The 20626-nt window shown below is 40.1% G+C and overlaps 1 protein-coding gene across 1 annotated transcript in view; it reads right to left on the bottom strand.

The window, feature by feature from the left end:
• Positions 1-20626, bottom strand: part of arvcfb (ARVCF delta catenin family member b) — a 302822-nt gene that overhangs the window by 98272 nt on the left and 183924 nt on the right. The window contains exons 5-6 of the mRNA XM_048611754.1: positions 14104-14256; positions 6332-6927 (exon numbers count right to left, since the gene is read on the bottom strand). Of these exons, the coding sequence (XP_048467711.1) occupies positions 6332-6927; positions 14104-14256 (749 nt within the window). The remainder of the gene's footprint in view (positions 1-6331; positions 6928-14103; positions 14257-20626) is intronic.

Consider the following 20626-nt stretch of genomic DNA (forward strand, 5'->3'; position numbering starts at 1 on the left):
TTTTATAGCACTTCAGAAAACGTGTCACAGAAGATTATCCGACAGCAATATTTGCTTTGAAATAATTTATATAATAATCCTTTAGAAATGTATGTCAACAAAGTATTGATTTAAAAATGAGTTAAAACTATGTCAAACCTATTGAAGAAAACTAACGATTTATGGAAACATGGAAGCTTATACAAGATGTTAGATCTGATGATCTCTCTATAAATTAGATCACCATACTGTCCCACCGTGGAGCGAATTCACAGGAGAATCTCAAGAAAACAACCGGCCTCTGCTGTCTTCAACAATTGAGATAAGTATTACACAGGAAAACAGAACTGTGTGCGCTCTTTGCAACTTTGAATGGATTAGTTTAAGACAATTTCCTTTTACCAAAGCCATGGTTGAACTGCCTGGCCACATTGAAGTTTGATTTTCTAAATATCCTGTCATAACCTTCTTGATAATTGATTCCAGCACCTTCCCTTTGACAGATGTTAGGCTAACACGTTCATAGTTTCCATCTTGTCACCTCCTCTCTTCTTGAATAAAGCAATTACGTTTGGAAGTACTTGCAGGGATATCATTACTTGGTCAGTAGATTATAATGGTAAACAATGATGTTGAATCCCACACAAAAACAAATTGCTGGAAAAGCTCAGCAGGTCTGGCTGCATCTGTGAAGAGAAATCAGTGTTAATGTTTTGGGTCTGGTAACCAGAACCTTCTATTAACTTTCCTTCCAAAACATGAACTGTGAATTCCCTTCATAGATGCTGCCAGACCTGCTGAGCTTTTCCAGCAATTTCTGGATTCAGCAATGTTACTGATTTACAGCATCCGCAGTTCTTTCAGTCCAATACTCGATCCCAACTGGAGTCGTAACCATAAGTAATAGATTTTTAAATGTCTCTCTCATGCACTGAAGAAGTGTTTTAATCTATATACCCATTAAGGCCACCCCTTGCTAGCTATCCCTAACCTGTTTCACACCCCTTTCAATCACACCCGAGAGTATTAAATATCCATCACACCCTTGCACTCACTTTCCAACTCCAAGTATCTGAACTCCTATCACTATGTGTACAACATGATAGAATTTATCAAAATGAAGAGTGAGGGTGTTGATTCAGATACTAGGGTGCTGAACCTTAATAAAGGAAACCTGAACCTCAATAAAAGAAACTATGAAGATATGAGGTGTGAGTTGGCCTTGACAGATTGGGGAGAGTTGAGTTACTTAAAGGGATAACAGTAGATACGCAATGGCAAACATTCAAGAAATGCATGGGGGGAGCTGCAACAACTGTTTATTCCTGTCTGTCGCAAAAGCAAAATGGGTAAGAGGGCCAATCCATGGCTTATAAAGGAAATAAGAGATAGTATCCATTCCAAGTAAGAAGCAACTGATTGCCCAAGAAAAATAATAAATCTGAGGACTGGGAGCAGTTTAGAATTCAGAAAAGGCCCAAGGGATTGATTAAGGAGGGGAAAATAGAATACGAGAGTAAGCTTGCAGGGAACACGAAGAGTGACGCTAAGAGCTTCTATAGGTACGTGAAGAAAAAGAGATTGATAAAGACAAATGTAGGTCCCCTACAGAAAGAAACAGGGAATGTATAATAGGAGACAAAAAAATGGCTGAGGAACTGAATACATAGTTTGGTTCTGTCTTCAGAGAAGAGGACACAAATCAGATATCAGAATTGTTGGAGGATGCAAGATTTAGTGGAAGGGAAGAACCAAGGAAGATCAATATTAGTAGAGAAATGGTGCTGGTAAAATTGTTGGGATTGAAGGCCGAAAAATCTCCAGGGCCTGATAATCTACATCCCAGAGTACTTAAGGAAGTAGCTCTACAAATAACGGATACATTGGTCGTCATCTTCCAGGATTCTATAGACTCTGGAACAGTCCCTGCAGATTGGAGGGTGGCTAACGTCACTCCAATATCCAAAAACGGAGGGAGAGTGAAAACAGGGAATTATAGACTGGTGAGCCAAACATTGGTAATGGGAAAAATTCTCGAATCCATTGTCAAGGATTTTATAGCAGAGCATTTAGAAAGCAGTGGCAGGATCAGACAGAGGGGAAAAGGGGAAATCATGCTTGACAAATCTGTTGGAATTCTCTGAAGATGTAACTAGGAGAGTGGACAAGGGGTAGTGAGTTGATGTAGTATATTTGGACTTTCAGAAAGCATTTGACAAGGTCCCACATAAGAGATTAATGTACAACATTAAAGCGCCTGGGACTGGGGGAAGTGTACTGAGATGGATAGGAAACTGGTTGGCAGAGAGGAAACAAAGAGTAAGAATTAACTGGTCCTTTTCAAATTGGCAGGCAGTAACTAGTGAGGTGCAGGGATCCCAGCTATTCACAATATACATTAATGATTTGGATGAGGGAACAAAATGCAACATCTCCAAGTTTGCAGATGATACCGAGTTGGGTGGGAGGGTGAACTGTGACGAGGATGCAGAGATCCTTCAGCATAATCTCGACAGGTTGGGTGAGTGGGCAAATCAATGGCTGATGCAGCATAATTTGGATAAATATGAGGTTATTCACTTTGGAAGCAAAAACAAGACGACAGATTACTACCTGACTGGCTGTAAATTGGGAGAGGGGAGTGTGCAGTGGGACCTGGGCATTCTTGTGCACTGGTTGCTGGAGGTAAGCATACAGGTGCAGCAGGTGGTAAAGAAGGCAAATGGTATGTTGGCCTTCATGGCAAGAGGTGGAGTACAGGAGCAGGGACGTGTTGTTGCGGTTGTACAGGGCCTCGGTGAGACCGCACCCAGAATATTGTGTGAAGTTTTGGTCTCCTTTTCTGAAGAAAGATGCTCTTGCTCAACAGAGTGCAGTGAAGGTTTACCAGGCTGATTCAGGGGATGGTGGGTCTGACATATGAGGAGAGATTGACTAGGTTAGGATTATTTTTGCTCGAGTTCAGATGAATGAGGGGGGGATCTCAAAGACTAATACAAGTCTAGCAGGACTGAACAGGGTAGATGCAGGGAGGATGTTCCTGGTGGTAAGTGTGTCCAGAATCAGGGGTCAAAGTATGAGGATTCAGCGTAGGCTATTTAGGACGGAGATGCATTTCTTCACCCAAAGAGAGGCAAGTCTGTGGAATTCATTACCACAGGAAGTAGTTGATGCCAAAACATTTGAATACATTCAAGAGGCAGTTAGATATAGCACTTGGGGCGAATGGGGTCCAAGGTTATGGAGAGAAAGCAGGGTTAGACTATTGAGTTGGACAATCAGCCATGACTGTGAAGAACGGTTGAGCAAATTCGAAGTGCCAAATGGCCTCCTCCAGCTCCTATGTTTCTACGTCTTCTATTCCCTTCAAACTTCCCCTCTCCTGCAACTCATCTTTCCAAAGCACCTAACCTTTGATGCCCACCTTTCCTCCCCACTACTGTTTCTTCTTGTCTGCTCCACATTAATTGAGAGTGTGTGACTTGACTACACTAATGTAAGATTTCCATAGGTCATCAGCTTTCCTAACTAACTTTGACTTACTTTTGACGAATTTTTAAACATTAAACTGGTCTTGACTGTCCATATACAATTCTACGTGATTAAGAGCATTTAGCTTAAATTACTTAAGATGGACAAGGACAAATCAGTCTAGTTTCATACACTAAATGAAGTAAATGTTACCTTTCAGGCCCTTATAAATAATTAATCACGTTAAATATTTCTTTTAATTACCAGCAAATTAAGTTAGAGATGATGGGAGATATGACAACAAACATTCCAATTTTGAAGGTACAGAGAAGAGGATAAAGATAATTGTTTTAATTTGTACGCTTTCTCCTATCCATTAAGTTAATTCTGGAGTTTCTGCCAAACTTAATTTGAAGAATACAAATACAAACTACTTAATTTAAAATCCATTAATCTAAATTATAGGATAATTGAAACCATTAAGTTTGAAATTACCACTTTGCTTTCTTAATTAAACTGCACATTTCACATTGTTGGATCATTTAGGGGCCTTTACATTATCAGTAGACTGTATCATTCTTAAGATAGGATAAAAGATTGCTGAAACATCTTGATGCTTGCACAACCAAATCACTGATGAGAAACAAACAAATACTGTTAAGTGAACCATTGTATCACCAAGTTTTCTTCCACTTTTCATGTTGTCAACATTTGCTATACTTTGGAAAGCCTGAAGCCATTGAGGTGTCCAATATTAGCTGCAAGGCATGCAGTTTGAACAGTAACATTATCAAATTAATCTCATGACTCCTATATGTCTTGCATATGTTAAAGAAATGTAGTAACACAATAGCTAAATTACTCGAGACAGTTTTTTTTGTTTTTGCAGGGTGTGGGGTAACAAAACAGGCACAAACATAAGAGCAGGAGTAGGCTATTTGGCCTCTCAAGCATGCCCCACCATTCAATAAGATCTGTCCCCGGGCTCAACTTGTTTTGCGCCAGCTCAGTGTAGCCAATTTCCTGATACTTCAAAAATACTTCATCATCTAGCCTCCACAACACTAAGATAGAGAATCATAAATATTTACTACATTCTGGGAGAAGAGATTCTGTCACATCTCAGGCTTAAATAAGTCTCCCTTATTCTGCAACTATGCCCCCAGTTCAAAATTTCTCCACAAATGAAAACATCTTCTGAACATGTAGTCCATCAAGCCCCCTCAGAGCCTTCTATCTTTCAATCAGACCACTATTCATTCTTTAAACCCTAATGAATAAAAAGCCTAATAGATTTAGCCACCTTAATAAAGTCAAACCCTACTCTCCAGGAAACAGCCTCTTGAACCTCTTTTGAACAGACTCCAATTCCAGTTTATAGATTTTCTGAATCAACCTGTTCGGAGACATTACTACACACCTCTGGAACAAGAGAGACTTGAATCCTGGCCGCTTGGCTCAGACATTGAGACATGACCACAACATCATGGATAGAGGTGTAATGAGACCTCTGTTTTGAATGTAAAGTCCTAGTCCCAGAGGACAACAGGGCTGCTCTCTCATTAGAGAGAGACTAGTGGTGGTGAGCTTAACTCGAGAGTAACTGCGCCTCAGGTGAAGGATGGGGGTTGTGATGATGGGACCTTCATGGTGACCTCAGCCTAAATGCCAATTGAACCCGTGCTGCTGGTGTCACTCTGCATCTCAAACCAGCCATCCAAGCAACTGAGCTACCAGCTGAAGTTACCATGAAGGCTCTACCTTTCAAGGTCATCCCCTCACCCAAGGCAATGGTGACTGTTATGCTAAACTCAGCGCCAACTGTCTCTCTCTAATTGGAGCGCAGCCTTTTGGCTGTCTGATATTACAGTGATTCACTTATTTTGAAATTCAAACCATCTCACAGTTAAGGTCAAAATTCTATTTGTAACCTTAATTGCTTGCTGTACCTACATACGAACTTTGTGTGCTTCATGCACAAGAACAACCAGATCCATCTGCACAGCACTTATTGGAGTTTCTTCCCATTTAAATAATAGTCTGCCTTTTGTTTCTTCCTACCTAAGTGCATGACATTCCACTTTCCTACATGAAACTCCAACTGTCAAGTTATTATTCCCATTCACTCAAACCATTTTTAACCCCTTGCAGATTCCTTATGGTTTTATCACAAGGTGTTCTCCCAACTATTTTTGTATCATCAGCAAATTTGGATACATTACATTCTGAACCCCTCCTTCTAGTCATTAATATACTGTAAACAATTGACGGCCTCACATTGATCCTTGTGACAATCCACTAGTTATATTTTTCTAACCTTAAAAAAAGGCCCATTAATACCAACGTTATCTTCTGCAGGTTAACCAACCTATAATATATTACTCCCAATACCATGAGGTCCTGTCTCGTGCAATAACCTTTTAATGTCTACACCTTACTGAGTGCCTTCTTAAATCCAAATACACTAAAATCAACCAGTTCTCCTTTATTAACTTTGCTTGTTATATCCTAAAAGAACTATCAAATTTTGCAAAACCATGTTGAGTATTATTGATATCAAACAATAAAAATTGTGTTGACAGATTACTCTGTGTAAAATGGCAATTAAATTGGAATACAAACAGTGCTAATAATAGGACACCAAACTTAATCATTCATGATCCTCCTGAAATAATCATAAGCAAACAGAATAAAACTGAACAGGCTGGGGGGGGTGTACAGGAAAGTGCAAGCACAGAACAGATCAAGTAGCACAGGGAAAACGCCATTACAACAGTCAAAATTATGCTGATACGTTGTAAACCATAATTCAGTGGCTTACAATGTATTGCTCATGCAAAGAGAAGGACTCCAACCATCATTACTGAAGTCTAATTCTTACCTCCTTGGTCTCCTTCCATTAGCCCTTGGGGGCACCCTTCGACCTGCTGTAGAATAATCTGGTTCTGGCTCTCCATCCAATTCATATCCATCATCATCAGGTCCTAGACTTCTGTGGTCATCTTCAAGTCCATAAGGCTCTGGTTGGAAACGCTCTGGTTGAGATCGGCTCAGGTCAAGACTGCCATCTGGTTGCACTTGTGGTTGGGCAACGGCATACTTGTTTCTAGCTAGCAATGTGTAATTCTCATCTGGCCTATAGTTGTCTCGTGGCACGAAAGCATAGCGCGGACGGTAATGAACACCTCGCGATAGGCTTCCATAGTTATCAGAAACATCAGCAAATCCATCCTGGGCAGTGTATGAACGGTATGTATCATGGCGATTCTCATACGTGTCAGGATAGTTGGTGTAGCCTCTGGTTAAAGTTGAATTCGCCTGTGGTGTGATATAACGGTCTCCATTTTTCATGTATCTTCTGTCAATGGAATCTGTACAACTGCCCGCAGGAGAAGACCCCTCTGCAGGCAATCCATCTGGCCCAAGTGGTACCTGCCGCACTGTTCTGGTTGTCACAGTTTTAACCACTTTAGTAACCTGCAAACAAATTTAATAAAAACGTTCATCAGCATACGAATCGACAAGAAATTCACAACAGTAGAGTAATACTGATTTCGCCGCAAATTTACCAAAGAGAAACCAGATTTATTCAAGTGTTGATAATGCATAGACACTGAAGTACAGCAGGATATAAACCCCTGAATATGCTATTTGTTTTAAACAATTCTCTGGAGACTTCAATGAAATCTTAACGCAAATGCTTCAAATATTCTGTCGTACAAGGATTGATGTGAAATCTATTTTGCGGTGAACACAAACAGCAATCCAAATGTTGCAAATATGCAGGCAAATCAAATCAGAAAAAAAAATTAGATAGTAAAAACATCAAATAATGTAAACATTTTAATCAATTCATTGCTGTCTCTCAACCAAGTACAAATTTTCATTTTCCAACATTGATCAAAAGCTTCAGGTGGATGTTCATGTAACTAAAATTAAATAAATACCTTAAGAACTGCGGATGCTGTAAATCATGAACAAAAACAGAGGTTGCTGGAAAAGCTCAGCAGGTCTGGCAGCATCTGTGAAGAAAAGTCAGAGTTAACGTATTGGGTCTGGTGACCCTTCCTCAGAACTGACGGTAGCTCGGAAAACTTCGGTTTACATGCAGAAGATAGGGAGTAAACAGTAGGTGGGGAAAGAGAGCGCGCGAGAGAGAGAGAGCGCGCAGCAATTGGACAGACAAAAGGAGTTGATAATGATCTGGCTAGGAGAGTGAATAGTTGTTAATGGGGACTGTTAGTGGCCAACAATAGGTAGAGTGTAATGGCAGATTGTTGTGACAACAATGCCTGGTGTGTGGGGTTGGGGGCTCGGACATGGGAGAGTTCAGGCCCGAAAATTATTGAACTTGATACGAGTCTGGAGGGCTGCAGGTTCCCCAAGTAGAAAACGAGGTGTTGTTGCTCCAGCTTGCGCCGAGCTTCACTGGAACACTGGAACACTGCAGCAAACCCGAGACAAAGATGTTGGCCAGGGAACAGGGTGATGTATTAAAGTGGCAGGCAACTGGAAGCTCAGGGTCTTTTTTACAGGCAGAATGTAGATGTTCTGCAAAGCGGTCACCCAGTCAACACTTCATTTCCCCAATGTAGAGCAGACCATGTTGTGAGCAGCGAACGCAGTAGACTAGATTGTGTGAAGTGCAGGTGAAGTGCTGTTTCACCTGGATGGTATGCTTGGGCCCATGGATACTGACGACGGAGGAAGTAAATGGGCAGGTGTTGCACCTTCTGCAGTTGCAGGGGAAGGTGGGGGACAGGTTGTTGGGAGTGAAGGACGAGTGGACCAGGGTGTCCTGGAGGGAATGGTCCCTGCGGAAGGTGGACAAGGAAGGGGAATATGTGGTGGTGGCGGCATCTCGCCTGAGGTGGCGGAAATGGTGTCTGATCTTCTGGATGTGGATGCTGCTCACAATGTGGTCTCCTCTTCATTGGGAAAACGAAACATAGACTTGGTGACCGCTTTACAGAACATCTGTATTCTGTTTGCAAAAAAGACCCTTAGCTTCCAGTTACCTGCCACTTTAACACACCACCCTGTTCCCTGGCCAACGTTTGTCTCAGGCTTACTGGAGTGCTCCTTTGAAGCTAGAGCAACATTTCATTTGCCGCTTGGGGACCCTGCGGCCCTCCAATTTTGAGTTCAATAGTTTTAGGGCCTAAACTCTCCCATGTCCTAGATCCCAGCCTCACACACCAGGCCTTGTTATCACAGCCTGCCATTGCACACTACCTATTAATAGTCACTAACAGTCCCCATTAACTATTCACCCACCGAGCCAGATTGTTATTCACTGCTTTGTCTATCCAACTGCTCTTCTTTTTCTTTGGGCTCTATCCCCACCTTTTGTTTCCTCCTTTACTCCTCCCCCTCCCTATCTTGTGCATATAAAACAACATTTTCCTATCGACCATCAGTTCTGAGAAAGGATCACCAGACCCAAAACATTAATTCTGATTTTTCTTGATAGATGCTACCAGACTGCTCAAGTTTTCCAGCAACCTCTATTTTTCTACCTAAAGTTGAAACTGGTTTAAAAGTCAACAGGGATCACCATCAGAAGAATGAGAATATTTTACACAAAATTGTTTTTTTTCTTCTCTCTGGTGTTTTTCCTCCCCGCTAGCCAAATTTATTCCATTCCTGCACTCAGAACACCAACTTTTTGTTGAACTATGTCTACTATTGCTTTCCAGCATGCTTCATTTCAGGTACAAGCCTCAACTGCAGTGGGCAAAAATGGAGCACAAACACAAAGCAAGATCCTTGGTCTACACAGCAAAACTAATTAATGCCTTTAATAGCTGAGCTTCTGGGGATAGTCTAACACATTTTCAAAAACTTCATTGCCGATATTTTCAATTAATTAAGCAGTTGGAGCTTGGTACACTTGTTGGGAGGGGTGGGGGTGGGGTGTTGGAGGCGACTAACAGAACTGCATCCCCAGTCTTATCATTAACCTATGATGGCTGGTCATCCATTGTTCTAATCACAAATACGGCTTCGCAGTGGATAACACTACAACTGTCATACTGCCCATAACAGCAGGGCAGTAATTTAATCACGTTCACTATGAAGAGCAACTGTTCATATTCAGAATGCAAAATGAACAGCATGTTATCTGCTGAAATATCAATATTCAAAGTGCTCAATTTTAGGAGCTGGAGTAACCTGACTCAAGCAATGTAAAACACTTACAAAATAATTCCTTTCATGTTTGTTAAAAACTCACTTGCATTGTTGATCCCTACATGCAAAAACAAACAGGTCATATCTTCAGAGACATCAGAATACTTCTCACAAATTAAGATCATACTGCTGGAAAATATAAATTCAATAATCTTAGAACTATACATCCAACACTCAGTCTAAACTGGTTTCTGTTCAGAGGGTGAACAAACACAACATGTATTGTGATAGACCAACAGGAGGCTGGGACAACACAGCAAGCCAGGCAGCATCTGGAGGAAAGGAGCAGTCAATGTTTCGGGTGGTATTACCCTTCTTCAGGACAGATGCTGCCTGGCTTGCAGTGTTCTTCCAGCCTCTTATTTGTCTACCTTGGATTCCAGCATCTGCAGTTTTTTTTGTCTCTAATGGATTGTGATGCTACTAATTTGTTAACAGAATTAAACACCCAAGAAAAAAAACTAATATTGCAATTTACTAATTGACACACCTGAACTGAGCAAACTTCAAAAAACACTGGGCCATGTACCAGAGATTCCACAACAGTTGCCAGGGAATAGGTGCACTAATTTTTACAACCAACATTAACCAAGCAGAAGTTGGGGGTATGGTACCTTGATATAAGCTTACAAAAGCAATGCAGGGGCTTGTGGTACAGTGTGCCAATTGCTGGGAAAGGAGGCCCAGGTTCAAGTTGCACCTGCTCCAGAAGTATGTAATAACTTCTCTGCACAGGTTAATGAAAATACCTAAGAAAACAATGCTGTCAAACCAATAAGATCCAATGTAAAGGCCCAGTATTTCACTGATCAAGAGAGGTTCCTCTTTTTCTAAATTCATAGCAGGCTGAGGATTACTGTTCTAAATATTTTTTATACAGCAGAAATTATCCTAAAGAGTCAACTCAAACAGCACTGCATGTTCATGTGAGCATGTATAGATAGTTGCCATAAATTAGTGCAAATATTACTCGCTTCAAACCATTTCTTCGGTTATTAACTTAGCATTCTCAGCCTAAATTAACACAAGTGCTAGAATTTACAATTACTAAGTTGTAAAGAATCAAACCAATATTCACGAATATTTATTACAGTTTCAAAATCAGTGTAGTGAGAACAATTTTCAAATATTACAAAGATGCTCTATTTGATGTGCTGAGATATAAAAGAACAAATTGGGCCGTGATTTTTAGACCACCACTGAATGAACTGTCAACATTAAATAAGGAAACTTTATCCAAAAACAAACATTCCACAATTCAAAACATTGGATTGGAAGTAATAATTTGCCTAAGATAAGAGCAAGGAGCCCATTAAAAGGTATGGACGTGGCATCAATCAATAAAGCTGTGTAACAATGCAAGAGAGGAACATGTCATTCAGGGTGCAGCTATATTCAAATTTGTGCAACACTACATCTTGATGAGTCTTCAGTCAGCTGTGACAGGAGTGACAGTACAACTTCAAGCCAGATTCTGGTTGGATTATTACTCAAAATGACACCTGCATGGACAGACTGTCACATAATGATGTTTCAGCTGGACATGGCACATGCAATTACGGAAAGACCTCGAGGTTAGTATTAAACTGAAGCAGAACACATTTGTGTGTTTTGCTTGCATAGGTATTCCCACTAATAAGCTCAAAATATTCACAGGTTTCCACACATGCTCATTGCTCTCCCTTGAACCAAGAACAGGATGTGGTGCAATGCAGAATAAACAAGTGTTGCTGGTTGTTAAAAAGATACTGCAGTTGCCAGTGGCAGGTGGAGACTTTATCGATAGCTAAGGCACAAGACCTCACAAAGCGAGCATGTTACCATGGCAACAGGTTGTTGTGGAAACCCATCACTAACCTTTGCTGAAGAAAAATACTTAAGAGTATGTGGCTAACTAAGCGCTTGTTCAAAGGATGAATCAATGACTGTTCTATATTTAGACACACCCACTCCTTGGCTTCTCCAAAGCCAGTGTTATGTGTAGAAATTTGCATGCTGACAGCAGGGTCACAACAGAAATACTAGAGTCTAAGAACAGAACATAGCCAATTAGACTGGCTGTAATCCAGTACTGTGGCTCAAATTTTGGCAATGACAAATAAATGCATGGCACAAATGGTCATTAAGCACATCTGTACCAACAAAGACCACTGTGTTCAAGTGTGCTGAAAAAAGCACTTCACCTGATAAGCTGCTTCTAACGAATGTCAATCTAAGATCAGTTTTGCTCAAGATATATATTCACAAAGTTACTTATCATTGCAGGTGGCCCCAAGTTCTCTGAATCACAAATTACAAAAACCTCTGCTCCTCCGTTAGAGCTTGACTTCAATCCAGACTGGTCAGGGTTATGGGATAGGGCTGAACTTTCCTGTTCTGCGCAAAGCATTGTTCAGCCACTTACAAGTGCATACAGTGGCTCTGTGAAATGAAGGGGATCCACTGTATAACAAGATGTACGGCTGGATGAACACAGCAGGCCAAGCAGCATCAGAGGAGCAGGAAGGCTGACGTTTCGGGCCTAGACCTATATTGGGCTTTTTAAAAAAAAACTGAACTGAAATGAGATAGCAAGATCTGCAGATGCTGGCTTCAGAGATAACAGTATGGAGCTGGAAGAACACAGCAGGCCTGGCAGCATCAGAGGAGGAGGAAAGTTGACGTTTCGGGTCATTTCTGAAGAAGGGTCCCTACCCAAAACATGAACTTTCCTGCTCCTCTGATGCTGCCTGGCCTGCTGTGTCCTTCCAGTTCCATACTGTGTTGAACTGGAATGAAAACTGTTTTAAAACCTGTGTTCCGGAGGGTGGCTTTGTAAACAAAGTAACCAGACATCCATAGCAAGCATCACATAAACAATCGTTCAAATTGCAGTGATTTGGAGCCAAGGAGGTACACCAATGAACCCTCTGTTGGCAAGTTGATAGGACCATGGATTCGTAACCAGTTATTGATGACAGAAACCTTTTGCCTTGATTAGTTCTCAGGTTGCTGAACAGCTTGGAGCTGGGAATAAGTTACATAGACAAAGTGTTCAGTTCTTCCCCAGCTCAGAAGTAGTGTCTTTATTCTCTGCAGTCAAAACTAACTTTAAAACTGGAGAAAATTCATGTCTCCCACAACAGTTATTGCAGACTATGACTTTTAACTTTAACAACTACAATAACTGAAACTTTACAAGTCCAAGCCCTTTTATAAGTGAACCAACCAACTTGGGTCTCTTACCAACCAACAGAAACATCCAGAGACAAACAAAATGGAGCAACATGCTGGCCACCAGAAGAATCAAGATCAGTTAACAATAGTACCTCAGAACAAAGACAACTATACTGTCGACAATTGGTCCCCTCTGCCAATAACCTATTTTTCCCTGCTTGTCTGCGCGTAAGGTGAGTTTGAAAGGGATGAGAATTTTAATTCATTGCATTATATGCCTGCAGTTTACTTGTAGCTAGAGTCTTGTAATAAATAATAATCCTTGTTCAGTACAGAAACATCATCCATGCTTTCTATTAACTTGGGCGTGAAAGTCAGATAAATTGGGAATTTTGAGTACTTAAAGACATTTGTCTTTTGTGAAGACTCTAAGAATAATGTGCCTCTATTTCCAGTACGCCACACCAGAGAGCAGTAACAGAGGTGGGGAAGTGCAGATCAGGATTTTGTGCGCGCTAAGGTATCAGCCCTCCTGTCATCGTGGGAGTCATTAGATTTTGAGAAACAAATTAAACTGGCATGTTTACACTCCAAACTCCCAGCAACATGCTGATCTTCAAGGTGGAGTAACCTAATTCCACAACATCAGCAAGACCCTAACACTAAGTTTTTACTTCCAGAAAGGAGTGATCCAATTTGCTATCTCTGTCAACATCCAAATACCGAACGAGGGAAAGCACAAGCACAGGCAATATTTCAAATCAATTACTGGTCACACACTGCATCCTGAGACTATCCCGATGATCTGCACACCAGGAAGACTATACTTGTGAGACCATGCAATAATGGCTGTTAGTTCACCAAATTTGGCAGTTTCCAGACGTGCGCTAAAAATTAATTAAACATTGTCAAAAATCCCTCATAATAATGTTATTTCAGAACACTCTGACTTCTTTTGAAATTTAATTGATTTTTCTTCCAACTTAATTAATGTTTCTTCCTACCCTATGTATCTAATTTGATGTGGGCACAATCAGATTGAATCAATCATACCACATCTTAATTGTTTGTGTCTGTCTAATTTGTTCCCTTGATACACGTTCTCCTTAAGACAACCAAAAGAAAAGAAAGTACGCAAAATTTGCTTCAGGGTAGCATAAGAAGTTTAGAATAGTAGGATAAAAATTCATCAGGTGAAGTAACAGAGTAGGATGGATTTACTGAAGTGGGTGAATGTGAAAACTTTTGAGTATGAGCTCCATCCCCATTTAAACATGGCATCTTAAGATAAAAGCAATTTGTTACCTTTGTTTCAGTCCGTCTTATAGTTCCATCATCTGACGTTACCACAGATACGTGAGAGGTGGGAGTGCCTGGATCCTCTTCAACCGTAACAGTTTCTTCCACCAACTCTTGTGGCTCCTGCATCTTTTTTTTGGAAGTCAGATTACTTTGTTCCTGCAAATTAAACATATGTTGTAAACTGTGCCTAATTGCATAGCTCATTGATTTTTTTCATGCTTTTATTTCTATGTTGACTTGATCGGCTTTTTTCCTGGCTAATACAGGAAGTACACCAAATTGAATTCAGAAGGTACACTATGGATTTCACTGCCCCTCTCAGGAAGACCTAATTATATCCCATAAATGAGGCCCTTAATACCAGAAATTAGCAATGTTACAGAAAAGGTAAACCGTAATCATAAAATCATGGGTGTCGAAGTTCAGTTGCAAAATGGCTTAAATGGCAAAGCTACATAAAATATTAACACACAATAAATGGGTTCATGGTTTTGTTTTTTGGGGGTGGGGTGGTGTTAAGATTAGCAAGGAGAGAGAATTAACCAAAGGATACAGCCAGTAGGGATACATGAGGCAGTCTGAAGTTAGGATTGAGTGCAAAGATTAGTGCTGGGGTCTCAGCTATTTACAATCTACATTCATAACAGATATTGACAAAACAAAGCTATATGGGGAGGCATGTTGTGAAGAGAAGAGAAAGAAGTTGAAAGGTAATACAGACGGATTAAGTAACTTCTTTTATTCTTTCTGCTGGATGTTGGTGACAGCTGTCTAGAACAAGAGGACGCAAAGTTTTTAAGGATATGCAGGAATGTACAGTTAACATTAAAATCAGATTAGCCACGATCTAATGGAATTGCAGAGTGGCCAACTCTTAACTATGCTCATGCAAACAAGGCAAAGATAGAGTTAGGTGTCTCAGATCACTAATGGATATGGGGACCAGGAGAGAAAGTAGATTTGAAGCCCAAGGTTAGCCATGATCATAATAAATGATGGAACAGAGCCAAATGGGCTGTACGGTCTTGTCTTGTTGTTAAATTAGGTTCTTATGATGTGACAAGTATACGATTAGTTCGACATTCTTATCTTCAAAATCAAAAGATATTTTCCATGTTCAATGTAAGCTGGAAGATTTACTTAAAAAAAACATTTGGTTCCATTTTTTGGCACTCAAATATTTCAATTTTCAACTCCCATAATGACTGACTAAATGCAAATCACCACCTAATGAGCATGTGTGTTATCAGTCGACAACAGGGAGTCAGCAATGAAGCTGAAAACAGCTCCATTTTAACTGTCTGGCTCACAAAAGTTGTCTGTGAATATTCAGCAACAGGCCAAAAAGATCCTGAAAGAATACCATCTTCAGTTGCTCATCTTTTCCTCAGCTAGGGCAGTAGACAGGAGCAGCTTCGCCAACTATGGATGATCAGTTAGCCATCACTACTCAAGAGATATTGTGCTAATGCTCCAATATACCCATTACTATTCTAATAAACTCCCAAATCTTTCTCTGCTACCACTTAAAGTAGTTCAACTGAAGCAATGAACACATTTTCCACTTAGCCAGCTCTGACACCATCTTATTATGCCTACAAAAAGCTGCTGGTCCAGTGAAGTAATAATTAGGATTATCTATAATCATACTCTAAATTTAGCAGGACTGCAGCTACTCCCTTATTGTTGCTAGATAGCAATGAAATGAATGTATCTGTTAATTACCGTAAGCATTGTGTCAACCAAAACATCCAAGAATAACAGATTCAGTAACATGTGCTGTAAGGTTTCTTCCTAACAAGCTCAAGCAAACTTGTTCTAATCTCAGCATGCTTACTTGGCAGCTTTCTTCTGTCTGATTCTCTTATTCGCCCTGTCTTCGGTATTAATGACAGTTTCTTCCAGTCTCAACATAAAGTTAGAGATAGCAGTATGTAACAGGCCACTGACAAAGTTAAAATAAACTCCTAGGTTATATCACAATTCAAGAAAAAAGTTTTATGTTTAAAATAACGATTTTACAATTCCTAAAACTTGTGCATTCTACACATCTTTTTCTCATATAGATGAAAAAAAGTGTTCCAATCAACATATTTCAGCACCTCTGCTCCAAGAGTGCATAAAGGTGGATACATCCCCGGGACCTGATCAGGTGCACTCTAGAATTCTGTGGGAAGCAAGGGAAGTGATTGCTGAACCTCTTGCTGAGATATTTGTATCATCAATAGCCACAGGTGAGATGCCAGAAGACTGAAGGGCAGCTAATGTGATGCCACCATTTAAGAAAGGCGGTAAGGACAAGCTAGGGAACTACAGACTGGCGAGCCCAACATCAGTGGTGGGCAAGTTGTTAGATGGGATACGGAGGGTCTGGATTTCCACATATTTGGAAAGGCAAGGACTGATTAGGGATAGTCAATATGGCTTTGTGTATAGAAAATCATGTCTCACGAACTTGATTGAGTTTTTTTGAAGTAACAAAGAGGATTGATGACAGCAGAACGGTGGATGTAATCTATATGGACTTCAGTAAGGCATTTGACAAGGTTCCTCATGGTCGACTGGTTAGCAAGGTTAGAACACATGGAATACAGGGAGAACTAGCTATCTGGATACAGAACTGGCTTGAATGTAGGAGATAGAGCGTGGTGGTGGAGGGTTACTTTTCAGACAGGAGTCTGTGACCACTGGCGTGCCATTGGGGTTGGTGCTGGGTCCACTGTTTTTCATCATTTATATAAATTATATAGATGTGAACAAAAGAGATATGGTTAGTAAGTTTGCAGATGACACCAAAATTGGAGGTGTAGTGGACAGTGAAGGTTACCTCAGCTTACACCAGAATCACGATCGTATGGGTCAATGGGCCGAAGAGTGGCAGGTGGAGTTTAACGTAGATATATGGGAGGTGCTGCATTTTGGTAAAGCAAATCAGAGCAGGGCTTACACACCTAATGGCAAGGTCCTGGGGAATGTTGCTGAACAAAGAGATCTCGGAGTGCAGGTTCATAATTCCTCAAAAGTGGAGTTGCAGGTGGATAGGATAGTGAAGGCGGCATTTGGTATACTTGTCTTTATTGGTCAGTGCATTGAGTATAGGAGTTGGGAGGTCATTTGAGGTTGTATAGGACATTGGTTAGGTCACTTTTGGAATTCTGCATGCAATTCTGGTCTCCCTGCTATAGGAAGCATGTTGTTAAACTTGAAACGGTTCAGACAAGATTTACAAGGATGTTGCCAGGGTTGGAGCTATAGGGAGAGGCTGAATAGATTGGGGCTATTTTCCCTGGAGTGTTGAAGGCTGAGGGGTGACCTTATAGAGGTTTATAAAATCATGAAGGGCATGGATAAGATAAATAGACAGGGTCTTTTCTCTGGGGTGGGGGAGTCCAAAACTAAAAGGGCATTGGTTTAAGGTGAGAGGGGAAAGATTTAAAAGGGATCTGAGGCAACATGTTCATGCAGAGAATAATGCGTGTATGGAATGGGCTGCTACAGGAAGCGGTGGGGGCTGGTACAATTACAACATTTAAAAAAGCATCTGGATGGGTATATGAATAGGAAGGGTTTAGAGGGATATGGGCCAAATGCTAGCAAATGGGACTAGATTTATTTAGGCTACCTGGCCAGCATGGACGAGTTGGACCAAAGGGTATATTTCTGTGCTGTATATCTGACTCCAATTTCTCAATTCCTTGGACCTTCCAACTTAAACAACAAAATTATGTTTCTAAATTATAGCCTTCCTCCCCCCACCAACCCCCACCACCCCCCACCCCAGCCACCCAACTGCGGTGCCCCAAACATATTTCACAAATGCAGAGTAATTATACTTTTTTAAGCTTATAGGTCACACATACACATCCCATTTACAAGACTGCCTTATTGCAAACAGCACCACAAACAAAGAACACTAATTTACAAAGTTTACTGGAATGTGGTAAATTATGACTGCACACTTTCACCTGATTTTTTCTTCTGTGCATATGTACAATATAAAGTAGATTAAAAGAAACTAAAAGTCAATTTTTTCCCTTTTTTCTCGTTACCTACTTTTTCCTCATTCTCAAGGTTTGTTAGCTTTTAATCACAATTTCAGTTAATTTCAGAGATTTTGCGACTACTGCGCATGCTTGTGGATGTCAAAGGCTGACTTAAACTCAATATCCAATTTGATATCCAGTAAAGTGTTGAATGCCTCTTGCATTAAAACCAAAATCAGTATTGGTCAGACGTCTAATATACTGGCTGCGACATATCATGAAGTCCAAGACAGTGCTTTCTTGGATTCAGAGAATAGTGGCACAGAATATTGCTTAAAATATACAAGAAAATGAGTAAAAGACAACCAGTTAACAGCTCACTACTCTTGGTATATTGTACTTCTTGTAAACCATAACTTTGTATATTGGAGACATTATTAAAAAAGTTTATGTTGTCCTAAAAAGTAGCTCATCAAAAGGAAAGCGTGCACACGAACTGGTTGCTGCGCTTAACCACATAACTGACTATTCTTCAAAGTAATCAATTGGTTGGAGGTAAATAACTATGTTTGAATATTTCAATGTTAACTACATGAACATTTTGTTTGCTTTCATGAGCATACTGAAATTATGCCAGTTCCTCTAACGATGCTCTACTGTTTTACATGGTTAAAGCATACGCACCAGTAACTGCAGAGTGTCCCATTTCATTTGATCCAAGACTCTTGCGTTCAGGACAAAGCATGCTTCAATCTTGACAATGATTGCAGCATCCAAACCCAGCAAAGTCAGTATCCTAGCTTACCTAAATCCCAACCCTGCAAGCTGAAAAAAATTGTTTATTTATTGAGATTAGCAACCCAATCAGAATCCTTGCCAACCCTAGCTTTCACGTAAACAACTAATCTCACTTCCACATTCATGCTTAGCTTGTTTTTTTTTAATAAAAGGATACAGCAGTTCAAACAATAGTATTTAATTCCTACACAATCAAACTTCCTGTTGGACTCCTGCTACTGACACTCCTACATTGATCATAAGCAGTTGCTACATTTTATACAGGATAAAGACACAAGCAGCTCAGTTCAACCACAAAGGAAGCAATCACTGGAGTGAAATCTAGGAGACTGGCAGAAGATTTTACTGCAAATAGCGCTCATACTATCACTGCAATCAAAAAGGGGCTGAAATGGGATGGAGAGAGGATAAAGGTTTGAGACAACTAGTTTGGATCATGCTAAACTGATAAGCATGAGAAACAGAGAAAATTAACCCAATCTTGTGATAATACAGATGTTACATAAATACAAAGTTAACAGTATAATATGCCAAGGGCTTCAGCGGTGGCATTGTTCAAGTAAATTGGACACGAAGGGAAGAGTCAGCGCAAATGACCAAAACTTTAGTTGATGAGCTGTGTTTTGAGGAATAAAACGATGGAGGAAGAGAGAATGAAGAAGTTTAAGGAGGTGAATTTCAGAACTAGAGAGGCCTGGACAGCTGAGGCATGGAGGCCAGTGTGGAGTGATTCAAACTAAAAATGCTCAAGGAGGTTAAAAGAGTGGAGTAACAATAATACAATAAAAGAAACAAACTGAAAAAGCATCAAGATATAGAAAATGTACAGGCTTGTTCTTGAATCACACTTTACAAAATAAACAAATACAACAAGGTATTTTTTGTCATTTTCTCAACTCATGAGCGGCCAAATGTTAAATCACAAACATATCACTAGTATAAAATAAAGTACTATAAACTAGTATAAATTTTTTTCAGCAGAGCCAGTACAGCTTGTTATAAACCTCAAATACTCATCCACTTTACTGCAAGCATTTGTACACAATTAGAAAATATTGAATTCCAATGGCAGCATTCACTGCTGGTGAGCAAGGCACAACTGAGATATGTGGGTTTTGTAGGCCAGAGCTTCCAAAAACTCTGACACAGAAATGGCCACCACGAAGCTCCAAGTTGATTATAATCTCTGGGCTTCCTTTTCAGCAGCTCTCTCTCTCACAGCAGACCCTCTCCATCTCTCATTGAATGGCTGCAAAAAAATTTCAAGCTGAGGGAATGGAGGAGCCACAGTAGAAAAATATTTGGGAAATACTGTTGAAAGGCAGTGCAAAGTAGAGCCAGAACAAGTAATCCCAATAATTGATGTAAATATTCTGGAGGTAATACTTTCAAAAACTTGGACTTATCATCTTTGATGGGTAGATGAGAAAATGAATTTTGTAAGGAAAGGGATGCAAAATAGCAATATTTCAATTTCTGCTCTGCTCATTTTCATTCTCTCAAGACAAAAAGACATGTTTTAAATGGTGCTTTTGAAACTGTGGCAGTGTCAAAGCTCTTTGTAAACTATTGGTTAACTAGTAACCATTCTAGTTATGACTGTCATATTTACATGCAGCATACTGAAACAGCATGGTCATGTTCATTGTTGATGTAAAAATAAACAATTGAAGTATTTATTAAAAAATGATGAGATGTGTGGGCTGGCGCAAACACTCATTTTCAACTACACATTTGTCTTTGAT

The sequence above is a fragment of the Rhincodon typus genome, chromosome 24, assembly GCF_021869965.1.
Source record: "Rhincodon typus isolate 14 chromosome 24, sRhiTyp1.1, whole genome shotgun sequence".
Lineage (NCBI taxonomy): Eukaryota > Metazoa > Chordata > Chondrichthyes > Orectolobiformes > Rhincodontidae > Rhincodon > Rhincodon typus.